Consider the following 24,843-nt stretch of genomic DNA (forward strand, 5'->3'; position numbering starts at 1 on the left):
GCTGGATATCATCAGATTACTCTCCAAAGAGCTGTTTCCTTCCCACAGCAGTGTAAATCCGTTCCCGTTATTTCACACCCTGTCAGCCTTTGCTATTTTAAGGATTACTCTACTTTTTTTTAATCTAATGAGTGTACACTCCATTTTCTCATGTGATCTGTGATCCTCATAAGAAACCTCTGAGGACAGGCTTTACAGAAAGTTGAACAAGCCCTAGATAGGGTCTGGATAACATCAGATGTTGGAAATTACCACAACCAGAGAACTTGCTCTGCCATTTCTCTCTTCCACCAATGCAACCACCGCAACCATTTGAAAATCTAGATGGCACAGCTTCTGACTCCTTAGCCCAGATGAAACAAGCCTCGTTCAGCTGTCTGTAGGCAGGAAGTCGCCAGATAAGATTTAAGAGATTATCACTGGAAGGCAACCTGCACTTCAGCACTGGCCCTTGTCCTTTTACCTGAAGTTAAATATGAACATGTGGTCACTTGCAAATCCTTTTCTCACCTCCAGATAATTCTGTCCACTGGACACGACCTCAGAAACCCAAGGCACGAGTGGAGCATTTGTACCAACCCCGGGCTCCCTCTGCTGAAGTGGAGATGACAGCCTATGTGCTCCTCGCTTACCTCACTGCCCAGCCTGCCCTGACCTCGGAGGACCTAACCCCTGCCACGCTCATCGTGAAGTGGATCTCAAAGCAGCAGAACTCCCAGGGGGGCTTCTCCTCCACCCAGGTCTGTGGTTAGCGAGAGCCTTTTACTTTACCTTCAGGTAGAAAAATGTTTGAACAAGATGCAAACACATACAAGAAGAAAAGAAATGAAGATAAGAATAACTTGAAATGAGAAGAATGTTATTAGTATTCAAGGACGGTGAGAAATAAGAAAAAATGAGAGTCAAAGAGGGCTGAGGGGGCTTCCCTGGTGGCGCAGTGGTTGAGTCCACCTGCCGATGCAGGGGACATGGGTTCGTGCCCCGGTCCGGGAAGGTCCCACATGCCGTGGAGAGGCTGGGCCCGTGAGCCATGGCCACTGAGCCTGCGCATCTGGAGCCTGTGCTCCGCAACGGGAGAGGCCACAACAGTGAGAGGCCCGCGTACCGCAAAAAAAAAAAAAAAAAAAAAAAAGAGGGCTGAAAAGAAAATGCCAATTCTGCCCCACCCCCATCCCATATTTTTATCACAGGCTCCTATTTCCAGTAACAACTCTACATCCCTAAAGCAATAGTGGGGCACCAGGACCCTACACACAATGGCCACAGCAGAATGAATTTAAAAATCCACCATTCTTCTGGAAGTTCTAAGAGTCCTTTCAAGTTGTTCCCAGAAACACTATTCAGAAACCAATCACCTCTCCTTGCAAAGCTCTCCATTTCTAGGTCCACTTTGACTGGTTTCTTTTAAGGCTGATACATTTCATGCTTCCACTATCCACCTCTTAATATACAAACATTTGTTCATTGGGAGCATAAAGAACTATCTTTATTCATCCAACCTCCTGAGCCTAACTATATAATCTTATATCTAAAAAGTTCATCAATATAGACAAGAGCAGGGAGTTTCATCTCCAGAGAATTCAGAGGTTAGTGTATGCACCCTAAAAGAGAAGCAGAATGTGACAGAAAGACATTCCATCCTTTTCCCACTGTATTTAATCTCTTATTTTTCCATATAAATGGAGAAAATAATTTTGTTAAAAGTTATCGTTCGTTTCTTAGAAAATTATTATTTGAAGGATGCCAGGTTCAATGTGGATGAGAATTGAGAATATGACCTGCCCGCTGGAGGGGGATCCAAACTTCTGATGAAAAAGAGAGAACCAAATAAAAATGTCAACAAATCCAGAATATAATTATTCATGTTTTATTTCCTCTGGAGAAACTGAAGCATGACCCTGATCATGGCTGCAAAGGACCCTGGGTTTTCTCAGGGCACTGACCTCAGCAGCAGAGCAGAGTGTAGCTTGGGGTGGGAGCCAAACTAAACTTTGGTTGGGTGGTGACAGATATGACCACAGTTATCAAGAAAGACATCTTAGGCAAATAGCTAATGCTAATAAATAATTCCCATTCATATATATTCTCCACATTGCATACCTCACATATATTTATAGAGAGAAAAGAATTGATTTTCTGAGAAATAAATTTCTAAAGCATATAGTACAAGGCAGATATGTGAAGGTTATGGTTCTGTCATCTATCTAAGGATTACAATCAATCTTGAAATGAGAACCTCAATATTTAAGCAGTGAGGGAAACAGGAAATAGGAAATCAAAGCCCCTTTTGTGGCAGCTAACATGGGCCTTTGGGTCTTCAAAGGGTTAGCATGCCTAAGTGGGTTCCCTCACCTGTCTCTTCCAGGACACTGTGGTGGCTCTCCATGCTTTGTCCAAATATGGAGCAGCCACTTTCACCAGGACTGGGAAGGCTACACAGGTGACCATCCAATCTTCAGGGACATTTTCCACAAAATTCCGAGTGGACAACAGCAACCTCCTGTTACTACAGCAGGTTTCATTGCCAGAGGTGCCCGGAGAGTACAGTATGACAACGACAGGAGAAGGATGTGTTTACCTCCAGGTGAGATTCCAGGGGCAGGTGGGGACAAAAGGTCCAGAGTAACATTGTCACTGAGAAGGCCTAACACAGAAAATGATGGGGCAAATCAAAGAAAGAGTTGAGGAAGTTGGGAGGAATCCTGGGCAAGGGAAAAATCACAGATTTTTGTCTGTTCCACAGACATCTTTGAAATACAATATTCTCCCGAGAAAGGAAGAGTTCCCATTCGCTTTGGAGGTACAGACTCTGCCCCAAACTTGTGATGGACCCAGAGCTCATACCAGCTTCCAAATCTCACTGAGAGTCAGGTAAGATCTCTGACTGCATCACGCAGTTCTGGGTATAACAACCAATCTTCTTACTGGAACTCCGCATTAAGCAGAGCAGGGTGACAGTGAATGTTTGTTCTACCTTTATTGAAAAAGCAACGTGTTCTCGTGTTGACACAGAATTTCTCAGTGATGGGGCTTACATTGTACATCCCCCAACTCCAGGATCTATTAGTGTCTAGTCTCATTATTTACAGCTTATTAATTCCCCTCAATAATAAATAAAGAACCTCTAACCTGAATTCCTGACTTTATTCTAATGTAATTATTCATCCTGATTTCATTCTATTGTAATGAAATCCTATATTATTCTTGCTTTATCTGGGACAGAGGTGGTGACTTCCTGAAAAGCGCGAATAGAAGGAAGTAGTGACTCTCTAGTTAGAATTCTTACTGGTAATAATTAAATCTCAGATTATACATAAAATAATCAATTTTGGGGAAAATACATATATAAGCAGCCATATTCAAATACCTACAGGGCTATTTGTATCTGTCCTCAAGAATATTATAACCTGGTTGGGGATACTATTCAGGAAAAAAGGCAAAGTATATGTAACAAATAACTGGGACAGATTAGCAGTCTCATGCCCAGCTAAGCATCACTTACAGAGCTTTCTTCAAATGCAGATCCTCAGAGTTCACACCCATGAAATTCTGATTCATCAGGTCTAGAGTATAGGCCTGGTCTCTGTGGCTTTAACAGGCTGCCCTGAAGATTCTAATGCACAGCCTGTTTTTTAGGCTACTTGGTAGGAAATTTAGGAAGACTTCTGGTACTTTTCAGGGCTGTTGAGTGCTTACTGTGGACATAGAAAAAAAATTTAATAACACAGAAAATCCTAATTCTTTTCTTCCCTGGATCTTTAGTTACACTGGAAGACGTCCAGCCTCCAACATGGTGATTGCTGACGTGAAAATGGTATCTGGCTTCATTCCCTTGAAACCAACAGTGAAAATGGTAGGTTTACTATAAGCCCAGGAGACCCTATTTTATTTAATATTTTATGTATCTCTAGACTAAGACAACATTAATATAAAAATACTATTAAATTAACTTCTATCAAAGACATTACTGTCTCCAAAAGGAGAAATATAATTTAGCACGTTTATATGGGGGTTTGTTTGTTTGTTTGTTTTCTCATTTAACTTTGTTTAAATGGGTCTCAAAATTTTATGATGGATTTTTGGTCAAGTTTCCATTAAGGTATTAATAAAAATACTAATTTTAAAAACTAATAACTCAAAACTGCCGCCCACAGAAGAACAAATGATCCATAAAACATTCTCCTTTTCTTCTAGTTTTACGATACATTGTTATCATTAACCAGTCTTTCACTACTAAGTTCAATGGTCAACCCAGACGGTTTTGAGACTGGGCTTCCACCATTGATCAAACTGGGGTAGCGGGTATTAGGGATCATATTCATTTAGCCTTCTGAACTATCTGGGCAGACCTGGTGACCTTGCCAGCTCCAGCAGGCTTCCTGTCCACCGCTTTAGGGACACCCGCAGCAACAGTCTATCTCTTGTCATCAACAGCACTTTGCTAGGAGCCACATCTACTAGGAAAAAATTGTCAGCAGGCTACTGCTTTAATGGAGCTTAGAATCTTCAGAAGATAAAGCATACACACATGAACTAGTGAAAAAAATATGAGAAAGATTGATTGACATAAACCAGAACTATTACAGAAGTACAGAGGAAACTGAGATTGCTACAAGTTATAATAAGCAAAAAAAGTAAAAACACAAAAACCTCCTTCATGAAGGAATGGAATGTGAATAGAACCTTGAAATATGGGTAATTTCCAAGTTTAGGACATTTAGTTCCCTTTTCTTCAAATAAATCAATTTACACATAGGTCCTGTGTCGTATTAAAGTTAAACCCTGCATCCCAATTATCTTTCATTTTTAATTCTGCCACATTATTGCCTTTGCTTACAAAAAGCATTTGAAGAAATTTTACCCTCAGGCTTAATTTGGTAATAAACATTCTTCTTTTCTCTGGTTCCCCAGGGTTTTCTTCTGTTTATTAACATTTGTGATGTCTTAATTTTCTTCAGCTTGAAACATCTGACCACGTGAGTCGAACAGAAGTCAGCAACAACCATGTTTTGATTTACCTGGATAAGGTGAGAGCCCTGCCATCCTATCCCAAAAAAATATGGAAAATGAGCTACCTGGGAAGTGAATGAAGGCATTTTGGAGACATCACCTCCATGCTAAAAATTTGAGAATTCTAACATTAGGTCCAGTGAATATTCTCCTCTCCTTCTCTATTTATATTTCATCTGGGACTATGGGAAGAAATGACTTGTTATAATATTGGGATATGAATATTTCTAGGACCCCATAAGCAAGAAATTCTCCACAAAAGGTGCTCATTGTGTGCACAAGTTATTCTGAAGACACATATAAGGAAGTAACCATTATTAGTCAATTATTGTATCAACAGCACATCCAAAAGACAAAAGGGGGATATGCTATCAATCTCAGCAAGGACCTAGACCATAAAACAACAAGACCAGTGCACCAATAAACTAATCTGATTTTATAGTTGTATGTTGTTGCATAGTTTATTCATTCCTACATTGACGGATATTATAGTTTACAAATTTTATGAAACATAGGCTGCAGTGATCCCCCTTTTATATTCCTTTTTGAGTCGACACAAGTATTTCTACAAGATAGAGTAGTGAAGCTGTACTGAATCTCTGATACTTAAACATAAACACAGCTATTCAAACAATAAAAAGCCTGCATCATTCCCCCCCTATGAACAGAGCTATGCACTCACATTGATGGGAGTATATGAATAGTTTTAGTTATTTAAGAAACAATTTGGGGAAGTTTTCACCTACTCTGAGAGCTTTTGGCCCAAGTTAAGTACCCTGTTAGTTGACAAAAAGTTTTTCCCCAAAATAGATGAATACTTAAATTCACTCAAAGAAGACAGAGGAAAGCTCCCTGGAGAGTCATTTAATTCCCTTTTGCTTTATAGGTGACAAATCAGACCCTGAGCTTGTCCTTCACGGTTCTTCAAGACATCCCAGTAAGGGATCTGAAACCAGCCATAGTGAACGTCTATGATTATTATGAGACAGGTGAGTGAAAGCAAAGTTCACACAGAAATTAAATACCTGATCACAGAAATTTAGATTTGAGAGATGTGTTGGGGCAATTCATTACACTAATCACTCTCATCACTTCATTTTGTCTCTATCAAGTCTGATATAAATATATTATTACTAACACAAAGCACCTGTAAGATATTTAGTTCCCTTTTGTTCAGATAAAATCAACTGTAGGATGATATGGAATTTAAATCAGTGTAACATCTGTACTCTTACCCTTCAGGAGTTTAGGGTAAAGGAAAGCATAACGTAAAGTATCTGAAAATATAAGACAGAAAGCAGCACATGAGATGAATGCTGCTGGGGTTTCTGATGCAATTCTTCCCGCGGTGAAGATGCTTTCGCTGGCCTGTGCACGGGTGCTCGCTCTCCCTCTCACTCCTCCTGCCTGTTTTTGTTTTCATTCAGATGAGTCTGCCGCTGCTGAGTACAGTGCTCCTTGCAGCAAAGGTGAGCAATTCATACTCTTTCCAGATGGAGCCAGAACCCCTTCGGCTTGTCCCTCAAATCTCCTCCACAAAATTCTAGCTAAATGTTTCTCATAGACATCATACTGTTCACGGTGCAACTTATTGTAGAAGAATACATTTATTGGGAAAGGGCCCCTGATAGTCATACCTCAGACAGTTCACAGAATTGCATATTAGATAATTTTAAGTAACGGATCTCATTTCCCACTATACTAATTGGATTTCCTCAGGAACCATGCTACCCAGATCTAAAGGAAGGAATATTCACTGTTCTGGAAACCCATGTCCATCTTAATTTTCTATTCTTTCCACTATCACAGACACTGGAAATGCTTAAAGACCACATCAATGAAAACTGCTTTGCTAGAGTCCCTGTTCCACAGACTCAGGTCTCCATGGAAGAAAAGAGTTTTTATATCTCTGAAGGCTTGTTGAATAAACCTTTTTCTCTGGCCAGCCCATATTACTGTTTACTCATTTATTCAATAAACACTTATTACACTTCCATGTGATTCCCAATAGACTCCTGAGATAAAAATTCACAGCAATCAAGGGCTAAAGGATTTCAAAAAATGAAAAACATTACAGAGGTGGTGGTCACAGTAGGCTTCATTTAGAGGTTGCAGGGAAAAGAAGAAAGTATTGGATTATGTACTAGGAGCATGTAAAGTGAGTTTGGTTATAGGATTACCCTAATAAAAAGCTGAAGAGTGGATTTATGAGAGAATAAAAGGCTGACTTGACAAGGAAAGACTTTCTACATTAAAGGGAAATATGAAATAGAAAGTTGGATATGCCCAACATTGGGAGGCAGCATAATTAATTGGGACTTGATTTGAATTGGAAGTTACGTGACCTCAGAACCAAATCTGCCATTGACCAATACAAGTGATCAGTCAGTTAACCTTGGGTTTCAGATTCAAGAAAGGATGACAGATTGAAAATGCTGAAGAGGTGATTCAAGTAGAAGTGAGTTTTCCTAGAAGAAAGAATATATAGGATTCAAAGCCCAAATAGGACTGTTACATCTTTTTTCTGCAACTTTGAGCCAGAACCAAAGGATGGATACAAACTCAAGAAGGTATTCAGAGGCATTAAGTATTAAAATCATCCATTATATGGATGGAGGGGCAGAGAAGGTCCCTGAAAAGTCCTAGAGTCCTAGTCTTCATCTGGTTGAGTCTGACAGAAGCCTGGATGCTATAAACTAAGAGCTCTAAAGGACTTGAAGTTCAAGCACCCTTAGCTCTGTCTCCAGGCTAGGCAAAAGTGAAAGATAAATGTTATCACCTTTGTGCTAGATTCTACTCTAAGTACCTCATAGGTATTAATATATCAACTCTATGAAATAGGTATTCTTATAACAAATGAGGAGAGTGAGGCACAGAGAGGTGTAACGTGTCCTAAGCTACTCAGCTAGTAAAGGGCTGAACCAGAATTCAATACCAAGAAGTCTGGTTTCCAAGTCCACACTCATAACCTCAAACCATGCTGTCTCTCCAGCCCACTTCAGACAAGAAAGCCAAGAAAAAAACATATTTCAGAGCTGAATAAAGGTTATAATTAGTATCAATTAAGCATCCATCCGGGGCATGAAATATTTAAAAAATTAGGAGTATGACAAAAGGAAATAAATTAACAGGATTAAAATAAATTCTATCAGTTAGTTCTAGTCCTTTTTTCTTTGTTCATTGCAAATCATGACTGCAAATGTACTTGAAGAGTACACTTGTTGCAAATCAATCATTGTGTCTCCTTGGACCAAGAAGATTCATTCCAGAAACACTTACTGATTACTTCCTGTGTGTCAGGCACTATATTCCATGCTATGATACAGAATTCAATAAAATGGGATTCCTTCCTTAGAGAAATTATACTGCAGAGTAAATGAAAAAGATACATATTTGGCTTATTATAATACTACATGATAAGAACTGCAAACTATTTATTACCAAGATGGACTCCAGGCACAGTGACCTTCTCAAGTTTTGACGTACCACATCCAAGTTCTGATATTCTTGTAATTATCAAGCACTCTCTACGAATTCATTTATAGTTTGCTTCATTTTTCTTTCATTTCTATTGTAAGATTTTGGACACTATTTTTGTGACCAGGAGGACCTGGACCCGTGCATCCTCTTGAGCCATGAATTTTCACATTGTGTTCTTTACCCTGGGGAAAGGTCTAATTATAATTGAAAATGGATTTGCCACCAGCCTACTGGTATAGGTAGAATTTTAAAGAGTGACATATCTTGACTACATCGAATTTTGTGAATTGAGATTTACTCTTTCTGTAAAAGGATGTGGAGACATGACAGTAAGTGAGATAGAGATGTTCAGGGGTCAGTTTATATAGAGTTTTATATTTTATTTTTAAAAATAATAAGGTCCGGGCTTCCCTGGTGGCACAGTGGTTGAGAGTCCGCCTGCCGATGCAGGGGACATGGGTTCGTGCCCCGGTCCGGGAAGATCCCACATGCTGCGGAGCGGCTGGGCCTGTGAGCCATGGCCGCTGAGCCTGCGCGTCCGGAGCCTGTGCTCGGCAACGGGAGAGGCCACAAGAGTGAGAGGCCAGCGTACCGCAAAAAAAAAAAAAAAAAAAAAAAATAGATCTTCCCGGACCGGGGCACGAACCCGTGTCCCCTGAATCGGCAGGCGGACTCTCAACCACTGCGCCACCAGGGAAGCCTTATATGCTCGCATTTTCTCACATTTGCCTCATCACCAAACTCATCCTTCCCCACCTTGAGTGACTTGGTCAGAGGCAACCCTGTGCCTCAGGGAAACTGGGTGGTTATGGCAGAAATTCAAAGAGAAAGAAATAGAATACTTGATCCACCTTGCAAGAATAAATGACTTTTATGTTTATTTAAACCCCACTGATAAATCAAAAGTTAATCCTGGAAGATTAGAGTATGACAGTTTACTGTATGAAAGAGGTCACAAGAATTCAGAATATGTTAGGAAACATCTAAATGATGGCAAAATATGTGGCTGGAAACAGAATGAGGAAGCACTCTATGTATCATTAAAGAAATATCCCCAGGGCTATACTGTTAAGAGAAAACAGTAGAGCTAAGAACAGGGTACATATTATGGACTCATATTATAATAAAAGGGTGGGAGAGGAAATAACATGTCTTTTTTTTTTTTTTTTTTCACTTAAATAAACTAAGACTAGAATGATACCCACCAGAAAAAAAAAAAAAAAAGCTACTAAAAAGGTATTTACCTTCCTACAGAAACAGTATAAAGTAAGTGGAAGTTTTCAAGGATGGGAAGGAGACCACTTAGAGAATACCATTTAAAATTATTTGACTACTGAACTGTTTGAACATATTTACTATTCTGAAAAGTAAACTAAAATCCAGTGAATAAGAAGCTTAAGTCTAAGAAGAAATATTGAATTCAGTACCTGCCAATCTATACAAGGAGAAAGAATACTTACTCTATAAAGTACAATTAAATATATCTTACCTCATAATCTTCACTTGGTCTTAAATCCCAAATACTCTCCGTATCTTGTTTTGTGAAAAGTATTTTCTTGCTCTTGCTTCCCTTTTTCCTCCTTGTATTTGATTTCTCCTCATCCTTTCCCCAAATGTTTATCCATTTCTCCTCAGCCTTTGTCTACTTAAGAAGACAAGAAACAAGTTCTTTAAAATTGAACAGCACACGTTCACCCTGATCCATCAAATAGTCTTACAATAAAACCTAACACCTTTACTCCAGTCAGTTCCAATTATCTTATTAGGTTATTTGTGGTAGTAGTTCATTAGTTTCTAGTCATTTGGTTTTCAAAGTTTAGTGTGCATCAGAATTACCTAGAAGACTTGTTAAAACATGTCAAAGCACTTGAATAGATATTTCTCCAAAGAAGTTATACAAATGGCATATAAGTACATGAAAGATGCTCAATGCTATTAGTCATTAGGGAAACACAAATCAAACCCATAATGAGATACCACTTCATACCTAAAAAATGGCCATAATTGTTTTAAAAATTAACGAGTGTTGCCTAGGATGTAGAAAATTGTAACCCTTGTTCCCACAGCTGGTGGGAATGTAAAATGGTGCAGCCACTGTGAAAAAGTTTGGTGGTACCTCAAAAAGTTAAACATAAAATTATCATATGATTCAACAATTCTGGTCCTAAGGACACACCTCCAAATAATTGGAAAAGGGAACTCAACCAGTTGCTGGTACACCATTGTTCATTGCAGCATTAGTCACAATAAGGTGGTAATCAAATGTCCATCAACAGGTGAATGGATAAATAAAATGTGGTATATACCTACAGTGCAAAATTATTCGGTTATGAAAAAAGATAAAGTTCTGACATTTCTACAACATGGATGAAATTTGAAAACATTATGCTAAGTGAAATAAGCCAGAAACAAAAGGACAAATATTGTATGATTCCACTTACATGAAATATCTAGAATAGAAAAATTCATAGAAACAGAAAGTAGATTAGAGGAGACCAGAGACTGGGGGCAGGTGGAAGATTGGGGAGCTATTGTTTAGCAGGTACAGAGCTGCACTTAAGAGTGACAGAAAAGTTTTGGAGATAAATAGTGGTGATGGTTACAACATTGCATATATGATTAAAGCCACTGAACTGTGCATTTAAATGATGGTTGAAATGGCAACTTTGCTATTCTATATATTTCACCATAATAAAAACGCAAAAATAAAAAAATCCAGTGCTAGGCACATCAGAGTGAAAATTTCGAAAACAAAGACAGAGAACATATATTAGAATGAACAGACCACTCAAAAGCAATAATTGAAGCCAGAAGATAGTGAAATAATATACTCAAAATATTGAGAGAAAATAACTTCAAATCTAAAAATATATACCCAGATAAATCATCACTTACAAACAAGGGTCAAAAAAAATTTTTTTAGATGAACAAAAGACAGACTGGGAGAAGATATTTTTAATTCAAATAAACAATAAAGTATTAGTGTCTAACAGAGAACAGACTTGTTTAGGGGGAGGGGGTCGGGGAAGGGATGGAGTGGGAGTTTGGGGTTAGCAGATGTAAGCTATTATATATAGAATGAATAACCAACAAGGTCCTACTGTATAGCACATGGAACTATATTCAATATCCTATGATAAACCATAATGGAAAAAAATACTAAAAAAGAATGTACATATATATAACTGAATCACTTTGCTTTTTACAACATTGTAAATCAACTATACCTCAACAAAAGAAGTATTACTGTCTACACTATATCTTTTAAAGGCTATAAATCATCATGAGTAAGACAAATCAATAGAAAAATGGACAAAGGACATGAAACAGCAGTTCACAACTAAAGGAAATATAAGTGGTTGGTAAACACAGGAGTTACCTAGCCTCATCAGTAATCAGAAACATGCAAATTAAAACATTATACACATCACATCAGGAAAAATTTTAAAGCTTGGTAATATTAAATTTGGCAACGTTGGGACTTCCCTGGTGACCCGATGGGTAAGACTCCACGCTCCCAATGCAGGGGGCCCAGGTTCGATCCCTGGTTGGGGAAATAGATCCCACATGCTGCAAATAAGAGTCCGCATGCCCCAACTAAGAAGTCCGAATACTGCAGCTAAGAAGGCTGCATGCCACAACTAAGAGTCCATATGCAGCAACGAAGATCCCGTGTGTCGCAAATAAGACTCAGCACAGCCAAAATAAAGAATAAATAAATAAATACTTGTTTTGTAATTTGGCAAGGTTGCAGAAAGGGATTATATACATCGAAGGGCAATTTGTTAGTATTCTAAAATATGCATACACTGGTAACAATTCCACTTCTGAGCATCTGCCATAAAGAAATATTCCATGTGTAAATAAGGAGACTACACAAGAATGTTCATTACGGTACTGTTACTAAGAAAAACTAGAAACCACAGTTTGAGTATTAAAATGGCTAAATAAAATGTAGTATTGTGCCCTGTAATACTACAGAGCAGATAAAATGAATTAACTGGCTCTGAATTAGAACATTCAGAAACTCTTCTTCCATTAGATAAAATTCTTAATCCTTTACACATAAATGGCAATTTTTACCCAGCTGGATCAAGGAAGGAGAGAATCACAGCAAAATCAATGGAAAGTTTATATAATCCCTTAGGCAAAAAAAAAAAAAAAATTGATTTTCACTTGAAATGTTCAATGAGTAAATTTGCTTAATTTACCTTAAAACTCAGAAGAAACAATTAAAAAAAAATAGTAAAGCCTGGATTTGAATTCCAGTTTTTTTGTTTTTCTGTTTTCTTTAATCCCTCTACAATGGCTCTATGCTTGTGGACTGTCTTAAAAGATGTCCTTCATGTATCCTTTAAAAAAATGCAGGGTGGCAGAGAAAGAACTTTAGCAGGGTAATAAATGAGCCATTATTTTCACTGGACAATGAGCTTCAGTCCTTTTTGGTATAACATTAAAGATACAAGATTTTGGGCTTCCCTGGTGGCGCAGTGGTTGAGAGTCTGCCTGCCGATGCAGGGGACACAGGTTCGTGCCCCGGTCCGGGAAGATCCGACATGCCGCGGAGCGGCTGCGCCCGTGAGCCATGGCCGCTGAGCCTGCGCGTCCGGAGCCTGTGCTCGGCAACGGGAGAGGCCACAACAGTGAGAGGCCCGCGTACCGCAAAAAAAAAAAAAAAAAAAAGATACAAGATTTTAATTGCCAGAAGTTGACACTCTTACCGATGTACTTTATTTTTCAGGTCATTTTTAGAAATGAATGAAATTACCTTAATTATCAAGTTCAGCTAAAAAAATTAATGAATTATAATTTTACGGATAACAATAGTTTAAAAAGTGTTTATTATGTTTTTCACTTTGTGTATTCTGATTAGTTTCTAATTTAAAACTAGTAAGGGCTTCCCTTGTGGCGCAGTGGTTGAGAGTCCGCCTGCCGATGCAGGGGACACGAGTTCGTGCCCCGGTCTGGGAAGATCCCACATGCCGCGGAGCACCTGGGCCCGTGAGCCATGGCCGCTGAGCCTGCGCGTCCGGAGCCTGTGCTCAGCAATGGGAGAGGCCACAACAGTGAGAGGCCCGCGTACCGCAAAAAAAAAAAAAGAAAAGAAAACGCAGTGTTTATGGGAGCGATTAAAAATGAGGCTTGACAGATCAGTTGAGACTGATTTATCAAAGGTGTTCAAAGAAGTCTATGTTTTATCCTATAAGTAATAGGAAGCCAATGGAATCTTTTAAAAACAGGATAGTGGCATGATCATATTTGATTTAAGATGGTAACAAGAAGCAGAAAGGGGCTAGAGTGGTAGGGACAGGTGGTAAGGAGACAATTACAGTAGCCCTTATTTCTCAGGAAAAATGTGTGTGGAAAATGGGCTGTGAATATATTCTACTTCTTAAAACTGATTCTTTCATTTTTAACACTTAGAGAAAGCCAGAATGCTTCGCATTAATATAACAAGTTCTAGACCAAAATGAAAGTCTACAAAGAAATTTTAATACGTGGGCCTACTGTAAATAGGTTCAGCTTCCTATGCAGTTTTTTTCCGAGTCCATTAAAAGCCATAATTGACACTAATGGCAAGTTAGGATCAACAATTAATGTGATTAATTATGCATCTTAGTTTGAACTAAGAGGAGGAATGGGGGACTACTAAGATAAGGTTAGACATAAACTAAAAGGATTTTAAAGGACAAATACTGATACATAAGAGACACATATAGCATATGCTAGATTCACGCCTCAGGTTCTGAGCATTATAGTGAAAGACCATCTCGGATGTTCTGCCAATTTTTTTTTTTTTTTTTAATGTGCTTCCCTTATGCTTGTCCCTAATCTGATACCTTAGCAGAAGTTCTTAGATGCCCTCTTTTCATGTACAGTAATGAAAGATAGCCACAGGGTGGCAGCAAAGGTTAAAAAATATGAGTACTGCTGCTTTATTAACTGTAAAAAAAACTTTGTAAAAAAAAGTTAGGCAAAGAGAAAAAAGGAGAGGAATAAAATAATCATGGAAACATAGTGAGAAGACAACAAAATAAGGTAACTAGCACACAAATTGTCCTTACTGGTCCACAGAATTGCATTCTGGGAATAGTGATTTTGTTTGTGTGTGTATGTGTGTATGGCAGGGGGGAGGGGAGGGAGGTTGGTTGGTTTTCTTAGAATCAGTATATTCTACATGAAATATTACATTTCTTTGTCTTCTGTGAATGAAATGTGACTCTAAACCCCAGCCCCATTAGACTACAGGAAATTTATCTCAAATATTCTGGGGTTCTTCCTACGTGGTGATCTAATACAAGGTCAAGGTATTGCATCCCACCCCACGGCAGTCATCTGTCTTTAGTTTACATGACTGTGGCCTCCCTGTTGTTCAAAGGGATAGGAATATTTGACAAAGAACAAGTGGCTGGGCCTGGGATCCAGCCTTCCAGGTGCTCCATGCAAACCTTCTCTGTTAATTCCCCCAAGGAAATTACTGACCTCTCTGCCCAGCCTGGAAGAATTGTTTTGGTCTGGGGAAATGTTTTAAGCATTTAGTCATTCTAGTTAGAAACCTTAGTCTCTTAATTGGCTTTCTTCCTTCTTAAATTGTTATTCCCGTTTATTCTTTTAAAATCAAAAGACAGGAAACCCTGCCCCAAACCTCCCTTGAGGTTCAATTCTTTCAAATTTTCTACAATCACATAATCTGTGAACAAAGACACTTTTATTTCTTCCTTACTAATCTGTACAGCTTTTATTTCCTTCTCTTGTCTTGTTGCATTAGCTAGAACTTTTGGGACAATGTTGAAGAGAAGTGGTTAGAGGGGACATCTCTCTCTTGTTCCAAATTTTAGGGGAAAGCATCTAGTCTCTCAGCATTAATATAATTAGATGTGGGGTTTGGGTGATTTTATTTTATCAAATTGGGGAAGTTCCCCTGAATTTGTAGTTTGGTGAGAATTTTTATCATAAATGGGTGTTGAGTTTTGTCAAACACTTTTTCTGTATGTATTGTTATGAGCATATGATTGTTCTTCTTCAGCCTGTTAATGAGGTGGATTACATTCAGCGATTTTCAAATGTTGACCTAGCCTTGCATACCTAGAATAAATTTCACTTTTCATGATGTAGAGAATTATCTTTACACATTGTTGGATACAATTTTCTAATATTTTGTTGAGGACTTTTGCATTTTTGTTCATGAGAGAGTCTGTAGTTTTCCTTCCCTGTAATGTCTTTCCCTGGTTATGGTGTTAGGAAGTCTTCCCTCTACCTCTATTTTCTGGAAGAGATTGTAGAGAATTGGTATTATTTCTTCTTTAAATGTTTGGTAGAATTCACCAGTGAAACCATTTGGGCCTGGTGTTTCTGTTTCAAAAGATTGTTAATTATTGATTCAAGTTATTTAATAGATATAGACCTATTCAAATTATCAATCTTCTGGGAGAACTGGCCCCTTTGGCATTATGGAATGCCCCTCTTTATCCTTGACTGTTTTCCTTGCTCTGAAATGTACTTTATCTGAAATTAATATAGCTGCTTCAGGCTTTTAAAAAATTAATGTTAGCATGGCATATCTTTACTTTTAATCTATCTGTGTCTTCATACTTAAAGTGGGTTTGTTGTAGACAACATATAGTTGGGTCTTGTTTTTTTTTTTTATCCTCTGTAGTAGCATCTGTCTTTTAGTTTATGTATTTAGACCATTCACATTTAAGTTGATTTTTCATATAGTTAATCTCTAAAATATTTAAACTGTTTTCTATTTATTGCCCTTGTTATTTACCTTTAATCATCCACTCTTTTTTTGCCTTCTCCGATTTCAAGTGAGCATTTTTTATGATTACATTTTCCCTCATCTCTTAGCAGATCAATTATTCCTTTCTCTTTTTCTTCTCCTTCTGGTATTCCCATTACCTGTATGTTACACCTTTTGTAACTGTCCCACAGTTCTTAGATATTCTGTTCTATTTTCTTTTTTTTGAAGTACCGTTGATTTACTATTCTATTTTTTTTAATCTTTTTTTCTTTGACCTTCAGTTTGGGAAATTTTCAATTCTGTTGACAAATGTTTTGAATATCCTGATACATGCCAGTTTATTGACCTGTTTGATAATTTCTCTCAAATATACAGCTAGGATTGAAATTGTTGGGTGAAATAATATATACAAACTTAATTTCAGAATTCAGCAAGAAAGTATTCTAAAATGGCTGCAACCAATCTACACTCCCTCCAATAGTACATAAAGGATTCCCATTTCCATTATATTCTTGCCAACATTTAACCAACTTTCTAACTTTTGCACTATTTTTAAATAAAAAGTCTTATTTCTTGATTGCTTTAATTTTTACTTCTCTGATTACTAGAGAGGTGGAGCATCTCTTCATATGAGCCGTTAACATTTCTTCTTCTCCAAAGTACTTATTCGTGTAATTTGCATATGTTTCTATTTTTGTATTTCATCAATTCTGAACTGCATATTCTTCACACCTTAACATCCCTGAAACTGGGATACATCTGACAGTGGATAACATCTATTTTATTTATCTGTTGCTGCATAACAAACCACCCCAAAATTCAATAAGTTAAAAAACAACAGGGCTTCCCTAGTGGCGCAGTGGTTGAGAGTCCACCTGCCGATGCACGGGACACGGGTTCGTGCCCCGGTCTGGGAAGATCCCACTTGCCACGGAGCGGCTGGGCCCGTGAGCCACGGCCGCTGGGCCTGCGCGTCCGGAGCCTGTGCTCCACAAGGGGAGGGGCCACAACAGTGTGAGGCCCGCGTATAGCAAAAAAAAAAAAAATTTTATTACATTTCACAGTTTCATGGATTGACTGCCTTATCCAGGTGATTCTTCTGATGGTCTTGCCAGGGGTCTCTCATGAAATTGCAGGCTGATAGCAGTTGGGACTGCAATCATCTGAAGGCTCCACTGGGATTCTTAGACAGCTTGGCCTCTCCCCCTCTCCATGTAGCCTCAGGGCTTCTCCTTGAGCTTCTCCAACAGGGTACCTGGACTTATTACATGGCATTTCAGTGCTCCCAAGAGTAAGAGTTCCAAGAAACAAAGGCAGAAGCTGAAATATTACTTATGAACTAGCCCAGAAGTCATGTAGAATCACTTCTATCACATTTGATTGATCAAAAGCATCACAAGGCCAGCTTATGTTCAAGAGAAAGTGAAACAGACTCCGTGTCTTGAGGGAGAAGATGCAAGATCACATTACAAAAGAGCACGTAGTTGGAGGTATCGTTGTAGCCACTTTTGGAAACACAATTTGTTAAATCTGCCATTTGACTACAAAATCACATCTCTCCCCCACATACAAAATACACTTAGCCTCTCCCCAGAAAATCTCATCCTATTATGGATGCTCTAGGATCTCACCATCTAAATCAGGTGTGAATGGGGTTTGGGGGTGAAGTTCCTTAGGTAGTACTCCTCAAGTATAGTTCCTGAAGAAATCTGTTTTTTTGTGTTGTTCTGGCCTCACCACACGACTTGTGGGATCTTAGTTCCCCAACTAGGGATCAAACCTGGGCCCTGGCAGTGAAAGCACCGGAGTCCTAACCACTGGACGGCCAGGGAATTCCCTAGTTCCTGAAGAAATCTGAACTTACAAGATATCTGCCCTACATGAAAACTCAGTAAATGATAGTGAGACAAAGAAAGGATAAGTGCAACAAATATTCAATCTAGAATGAAGAGTAGGGAAAATGTGCTCTACTTCTTGATGTGGCAAGGACACAGTGCAAAAGAGCTTGTGGCTCACTATTTTGTACACTTCAAATATGTGTAGCCTATGGTACATCATTTATACCCCAATAAAGGCATTTGTTTCTTTGTTTTTAAAGAGCATGTTTGATGGAAGACATGCAGCCACCTTTGGAAACACAGTCTGCCACGGTATTTTACACAGTAGCTGTCAGGCGGTCGTCATTCCTTGTTCATGTATGAACTTGGTTGTTTTCCCATTGACCTTCCCATTAAATGACTTTAATCTCTCAATGGTTTAGTTAATGAGTCATTTGAAAAAGGAACTGGAATTCTGATTGTTGTTTGAAACGCTCCCTTGACATCTTCTAGTAAGGTCAAAACAGTGTTAGCATGAAGACCTACTGAATGGTTGTCAGCTTGGCAAACAATCTCAGAGACAATAGTGAGGCCCTCTTTGAGGAAATGCTGCATTACCAGCAGCGCATGATGACACAGAACACAATATTGTATATAAGAACATGGAGTATAAAAGTGATTCAGAAGAAATGCACTCTAAATGAAAATAAGTTTTAGGAACACTGAATGCCAGATGTAGGTATGGGAGGGAGGCACAGAACAGAAAAGGTAGCTGACATTGCAAATATGTCATTGCTATGCATCAGCCAAATAGTGAAAGAGCTCCTGATTTCCAGCCAAGTGTTTTCTACAGAACACTAAGGAAAGATTTTCTGATTTGGATAACCCAACACAAAAGGCACTTAAACAGAAAAGTGGATAGCATGGCTTTTGTCTTTCAAAATGGGGTAGGGGGTTAAATTACATTTTATTCCTTAAGGACAGAAAAGGCCTGGGGACCTAGCACTGTGTCTGTGGCTCTGATGATTCTGTGCCATATACTGGAATTATGTATATGTGACTATGAACTATTCCAAAATGATAACAAGATTAGCACTTAATTCTACCCTACTTCTCCTTTCTCTCCTACTTTTCAGAAAGCTTCGTTTTCTATAATCAAATGTCATCTTTTTATTAAAAATATGATGTGTTTTGTTTTATCCTCTTCTGTTCTTTTCTTCACTACTGATACTTTTTACTGATACTTCCACTTTCCTTGCTACTTAATGTAATCATGTTTTTTTGTTCTTATTCACTCATTGTCATTCTAGGACTAGTGTCTCTAACTGGCAGTGACCTGAACACAGTGTACAAGCAATCTTGTTAATCAAATGATCCTAGACTTCTATTTTGAAAATGTACAGTGACAAAGGGAATGATTTGCCACAAATGAACTCTTCGTATCTGAGTAAAGTCAACGCAAGAATTTTTCTAGAATCAAGGTAATAAGAAAATGTTCCTTCCTCTAGGGATTGGATATAACAGATTCTACCCATGATTGGCCATTTAAAAACAAAACAAACAAACAAACAAAAACCTGGAATAATGGTCTTTAACTCAGTACCCTCTGAAATGGCCTTGAACTGAATGCTTTAGCAACTCTTAGATCACTGCAATCATCAACTTTGACCACAAGAGGGCAATTAAAATCACAAGAGATTATCACACATGTTTTTTTTTTTTTTTTTTTTTTTTTTTTATCACACATGTTTTTAAAGTGGATGACTTGGGGAAAGAGAAGGAACGAAGGACAAGGTACTGTGATAGGAGAAAATGAATTTTGAATTTTTAAAAAAAACCCTAAATTTACACATGTGCAAAAACCAAATAAGACCATTCTGTCAATCCTCAACTTCTGTATATACAAATTGATACCTGAAAACTTTAATACAGTCTAAAACAAAATGTCGATCTTATAACCAATTCAAAATTTCTGCCTACGTTCCTCTCAGTTCTTAATATTTATTTATTTATTAATTTTGGCTGCACCAGGTCTTAGTTGTGAGACCCGGTTGTGCAGGATCTTCGTTGCGGCATGTTTAGTTGTGGCATGCAGGATTCTTAGTTGCAGCATGCATGTGGGATCTTGTTGCCCTACCAGGGATGGAACCCGGGCCCCCTGCATTGGGAGTGTGGAGTCTTACCCACTGGACCATGAGGGAAGTCCCCCGTCTCAGGTCTGATTCTTGTTTCCACAGACCAACAGTGGGGAAGTGAGGCATCCCTCTATCCTCAGGAGATGGGGATTGGAAGAAAGAGGCAAAGTCTCTCTTTCTGGTACTCTGTTATCTGGCCTCGCTTTGTGTGGAGGATACCTGTGATGGTCGTTTGATGTGTCATCTCAGCCAGGCAACAGTCTCTAGTCATTCAATCAAACACTAGTCTAGATGTTGCTGTGAAGGTATTTTTTAGATGTAAGTAAAGTCTATAACAAGTTGACTGTAAACAAGGGAGATTATCATAATCTGGGTGGGATGGGTTCAATCCGTTGAAAGGCCTTAAGAGCAGAGGTGAAGCTTGCCTGAAAAGAAGAAATTCCACCTGTGGACAGCAGTGCCAGCCCCTGCTGGAGAGCTCTAGTCTGCCCTTCCTGACAGCCTGCCCTTTGAGCTTTGGACTTGCCTAGTTGGCTCCACAGTGGCATGAACCAATTCCATGCAATAAATTTTTAAAAATATATCCCCTACTGGTTCTGCTTCTCTTGTTGAACCCAGACGGATACGATACCCAGATACTAGTTATCTCTTGTGGGACACTTCTGTGGGTTTTAGGAGATCCCACCCAGATAAATACGCCCTTGAGGAATTTCTGCACTGCATCATTTCCTGATACAGGTGATATGCTCTCTGGAAGGCCTCTTAACTTTACCTTAACTCTCAACTTATGGTGAAACATTCCACAGGACCTCTTTCTTCTGGGGTCCCCTTGAGAATAAAGCCCTTTGTAGACAACTCAAACCCCATTACCTTCTTCTGCTTCCTCCTATACCCACTGAATGAACAAATGGTGAAATTGCGATGTGCATCCACTGCATCTACACCTCCCTACCCTGGCATTAGGGGCAATTTCAGCTAGCTTCCCACCACCAGACCTCTCCAAGCAACATTCAGACAGAAGTTTCTCTGCCGTCCACAACAGGGTACTTAGGTCAAATTCTTCCAAGCACTCTTGTTCTCCAGTCAGCCCCGGATCTACAAGTTTCCATAGCTGAGCAACACAGACTGGGGAGTAAGACTGTGTCCACCTGCAGCAAACAGGGGCCCTCCAGTTCCTCCCCCACTTGGCCTGGGCAGAAGGAGGGGAAACAGGCCAGCAATCTCATCATCTACAAATTCCTTCAAAGAATTCGCCTCTGTAATTAGTCTTGAACTTTTCATTATATGGGCTGTTGGTAACTGTCCCCAGATGAGTTTGGAAAGTCCTATGGGGTGTGTCTGAAGACTCTCTTTGGAACATAGGTTTAGATTTCAACCAAAATTTTGAGACCACAGAAAAGAAGTCTCTCTCATCACGGAGGAAGTTTTTGCACTCTCACAAAAATTGATTATTCATAGGTGAGCTCCTATCCGGAATTTTATATCTTTAAAGAATATTCCCAGGCTGCTCTAGCCTCTCAACAACATTTTCCACTAGTAGCTCTGTTCTGAGTCTAGGGATATTTGATGGGTCCCCGAGTCTGTCAGTGAAGGCTATACACTACAGACTCTTAAAGTCTCCTGGATGAGCCTTCATAAATGTAATCACTGTGCTCATTTCAGTGTTTCACTAGCAAATGCACCAATTTTCTATCCTTTTTGACACAAAAATGCTAATTCCAGTTAGTTCCTGGTGCTTCTATAATTATGCTCTTCACTAGAGGTCAGTTGTCTTATACTTTCCCTTAACTAATTTAATCTTAGAACAGAGAATGAAGGATTTCAAATGATATAAAGAGAAAAATTACAAACTAGGACAAAATATTTTCAGCCTGTATCACACACAGATGGCTCATTTATTTAGTATATAAAAAACTTTTTCCTCACTAATTATTTAAGAAAAGATCTATCACCCAATTTCTTTTTAAAAAAGGATAAAGGCTATAAACTGTCAGTTCACAGAAAAGGAAATACAAATGGCTCATAAGCATGTGAAAAGATGCTCACTATAATTCTTAATAAGAGGAATACAAATTAAAACCGCACTAAGTGGGACTTCCCTGGTGGCACAGTGGTTAAGAATCTGCCTGCCAGCGCAGGGGACATGGGTTTGATCCCTGGTCCAGGAAGATTCCACATGCCGTGGAGCAACTAAGCCCGTGTGCCACAACTACTGAGCCTGCACTCTTAGCCCACAAGCCACAACAACTGAAGCCTGCACAGCTAGAGCCTTGCTCCGCAACAAGAGGAGCCACCGCGATGAGAAATGAGAAGCCCTCACGCAGCAACAAAGACCCTACGCAGCCAAAAATAAATTAATTTTTAAAAACACAATGAGAAACCGTTTTTCATCTCTTTAATTATTTGCAAATATCAAAACATTTCATGAAAGACTGCATTGGTGAAGATGTAGAGGAAAATGAAACTACCATTGCTGGTTGGGAGTGTAAATCTGCATTTATGTAGAGCAATTTGGCCTGTCTACAAACACTCAAAAAGCACAAAATTACATCTGTAGAAATATAGTCATTGTAGCATTGTTTGTAAAGGCAAAAGAGAGGAAATGATCTAAACTTCCATTAATAGGAGACTAGCTAAATAAATTGCTAAATCCATAAAATAGAATTCAGAATAAGGCAGTACTAATGAGTATTAACATAGAAAGAGTCAAGATATACTGTTAATTGGGGATGGGGAGTTAAGTTCAGAACAGTGTGTATACTATGCTACAACTTGTGTGTATTTGTGTGTGTGTGTATGCACACTCGTGTACATAAATGCTTATGAATAGGTTATATCTGGTAAAGAACATAAGAAGTCGACAGTATTTTTCTCCAGGGAAAGGAACTGGTGAGCTGGTAATCAGAGGTGGAACAGAGATCCTTTTTTCATGGCTATATATCCCTTGTAACTTTTTTTTTTTTTTTTTTTTTTTAAATTAATTCATTTATTTATTTATTTTTTTTGGCTGTGTAGGGTCTTCGTTTCTGTGCGAGGGCTTTCTCTAGTTGCGGCGAGCGGGGGCCACTCTTCATCGCCGTGCACGGGCCTCTCACTGTCGTGGCCTCTCTTGTTGCGGAGCACAGGCTCCAGACACACAGGCTCAGTAGTTGTGGCTCACGGGCCCAGTCGCTCCGTGGCATGTGGGATCTTCCCAGACCAGGGCTCGAACCCGTGTCCCCTGCATTGGCAGGCAGATTCTCAACCACTGCGCCACCAGGGAAGCCCCCCTTGTAACTTTTGAATTTTATACTGTGAGCATGCACATCTTCAAAACATGGTAAATAATAATTTGAAAGAAGTAACACATAAAGAAGAGAATCACAAACTGTGACAAGAGCTTTGAAGAAACTAAACAAGTGGATGTTGCAGAGAGTTAGGAGACTGGCTATTTTGGATAGAAAAATCATACAGTATGGCTCAATGTAGTCTCAGAGAAATTAAGCATTTTGCCTAAAGTCACACAGCAATTATTAGAAAAAGGATTTGAGTAAAAGTTGGTCTTATTGACTCCAGCATCAGTGATCTTCCTACTATGTTCCCACTGCTCTCAAGAGGGGACAGGCATTTTCTAAGGAAAACTATATGGCCAAAGAACCAGTGTAACTAACAATTTTCAGGAAAGCATTTGAGCATTCTATACCTGTCACAGCCAGCAGCATTTAGATGCAAATAGTTGGTTACAAGTCATGCAGGGCCTTGCAAGTCATGAACATTACTTAAGCAAAAAATAGGAAGAACTAAGGGGAAGAAACCCGCTAGCTCTTTACTGGGGATCTACAGAGCACATTCTAGCCAATATGTGGAGAGACATCACATATATAACAGTTTGGGACATGACTGTAGCTAAGACAAGCCAAAATCTAAGAGCAGTCCCAGCATCCATGACAAAACTTGGAATGTGTGCAGTGAGGTCACTGACCCTATGTCCACGTGACCAAGGATGTGGCCCTTTTCAAGACAGGCAGGACCTGTTCTGAGGGGACAAAGAAAGAAAATGCAACTTTTGCGAATAGATTTAAAAGCGGGGGAGAAAGGAGAAGGTGCATTAAGCAGTAATCCAAAGCACAAATGGAGCAGCACAATTACAGTCTAAGCCTCCATCCCCAGAGCAACAGAACCAAACTAGTCCTCCGCCTGGGATGAGCTCAGCCCAGCAAACAGCCTAACACACTGTCAAGGCCAAGCTACCTCACCAACGTAAGAGCTTGACAGTGGGGTTAGAGGGTGCAGACTGGTTTCGTTTTGTCTTGATTACTACTGTTTTCTAGTTGCACAGTTAAAAGATAAAAACGTTCTCATTTTTAAAAGTTTGTTCTCCAGAAGAAAAAAGAAAGCAAAAAGGAGGTTATTTATTTAATCATTTTGATATTGATAGATATTTGAATTGTTTCTTTGTACATAAATTTTTGTGCATTTGTACAAACAATTTTTTAGAATCTATTGTTAGCAGTGTAACACGTCTACACGCTGACCAGGCCAAAAGCAGGAAGAGTAACGTGGTATGAGATACCATTAGTGTCTAGTCTGAGTCTATGGGAAAGGCTCATGCCTGTCCTGGGTACTTGCCCACGCCCTTGTCCCCATCCTGATCTGGGTCCCACACAGTTTGACCATC

General features: G+C 39.1%; 1 protein-coding gene and 1 long non-coding RNA gene across 7 annotated transcripts in view; one reads left to right on the forward strand and one right to left on the reverse strand.

The window, feature by feature from the left end:
* Positions 1 to 6,962, forward strand: part of LOC116761004 (alpha-2-macroglobulin-like) — a 69,284-nt gene extending 62,322 nt beyond the window's left edge. For both annotated transcript variants that reach the window (XM_032646656.1, XM_032646655.1), the window contains exons 29-36: positions 517 to 740; positions 2,366 to 2,584; positions 2,744 to 2,871; positions 3,763 to 3,853; positions 4,959 to 5,027; positions 5,897 to 5,999; positions 6,438 to 6,479; positions 6,820 to 6,962. In XM_032646656.1, coding sequence (XP_032502547.1) covers positions 517 to 740; positions 2,366 to 2,584; positions 2,744 to 2,871; positions 3,763 to 3,853; positions 4,959 to 5,027; positions 5,897 to 5,999; positions 6,438 to 6,479; positions 6,820 to 6,836 — 893 coding nt within the window. In that variant the 3' untranslated portion in view covers positions 6,837 to 6,962. The remainder of the gene's footprint in view (positions 1 to 516; positions 741 to 2,365; positions 2,585 to 2,743; positions 2,872 to 3,762; positions 3,854 to 4,958; positions 5,028 to 5,896; positions 6,000 to 6,437; positions 6,480 to 6,819) is intronic.
* LOC116761010 overlaps positions 1 to 24,843 on the reverse strand; it is a 160,285-nt gene that overhangs the window by 109,935 nt on the left and 25,507 nt on the right. For 4 of the 5 annotated variants that reach the window (XR_004351903.1, XR_004351906.1, XR_004351902.1 and 1 more), the window contains exon 4: positions 9,980 to 10,135. This is a non-coding gene — a long non-coding RNA (uncharacterized LOC116761010). The remainder of the gene's footprint in view (positions 1 to 9,979; positions 10,136 to 24,843) is intronic. The other variant, XR_004351904.1, reaches the window with a different exon arrangement.

This window comes from Phocoena sinus, chromosome 10 (assembly GCF_008692025.1).
Source record: "Phocoena sinus isolate mPhoSin1 chromosome 10, mPhoSin1.pri, whole genome shotgun sequence".
Classification (NCBI taxonomy): domain Eukaryota; kingdom Metazoa; phylum Chordata; class Mammalia; order Artiodactyla; family Phocoenidae; genus Phocoena; species Phocoena sinus.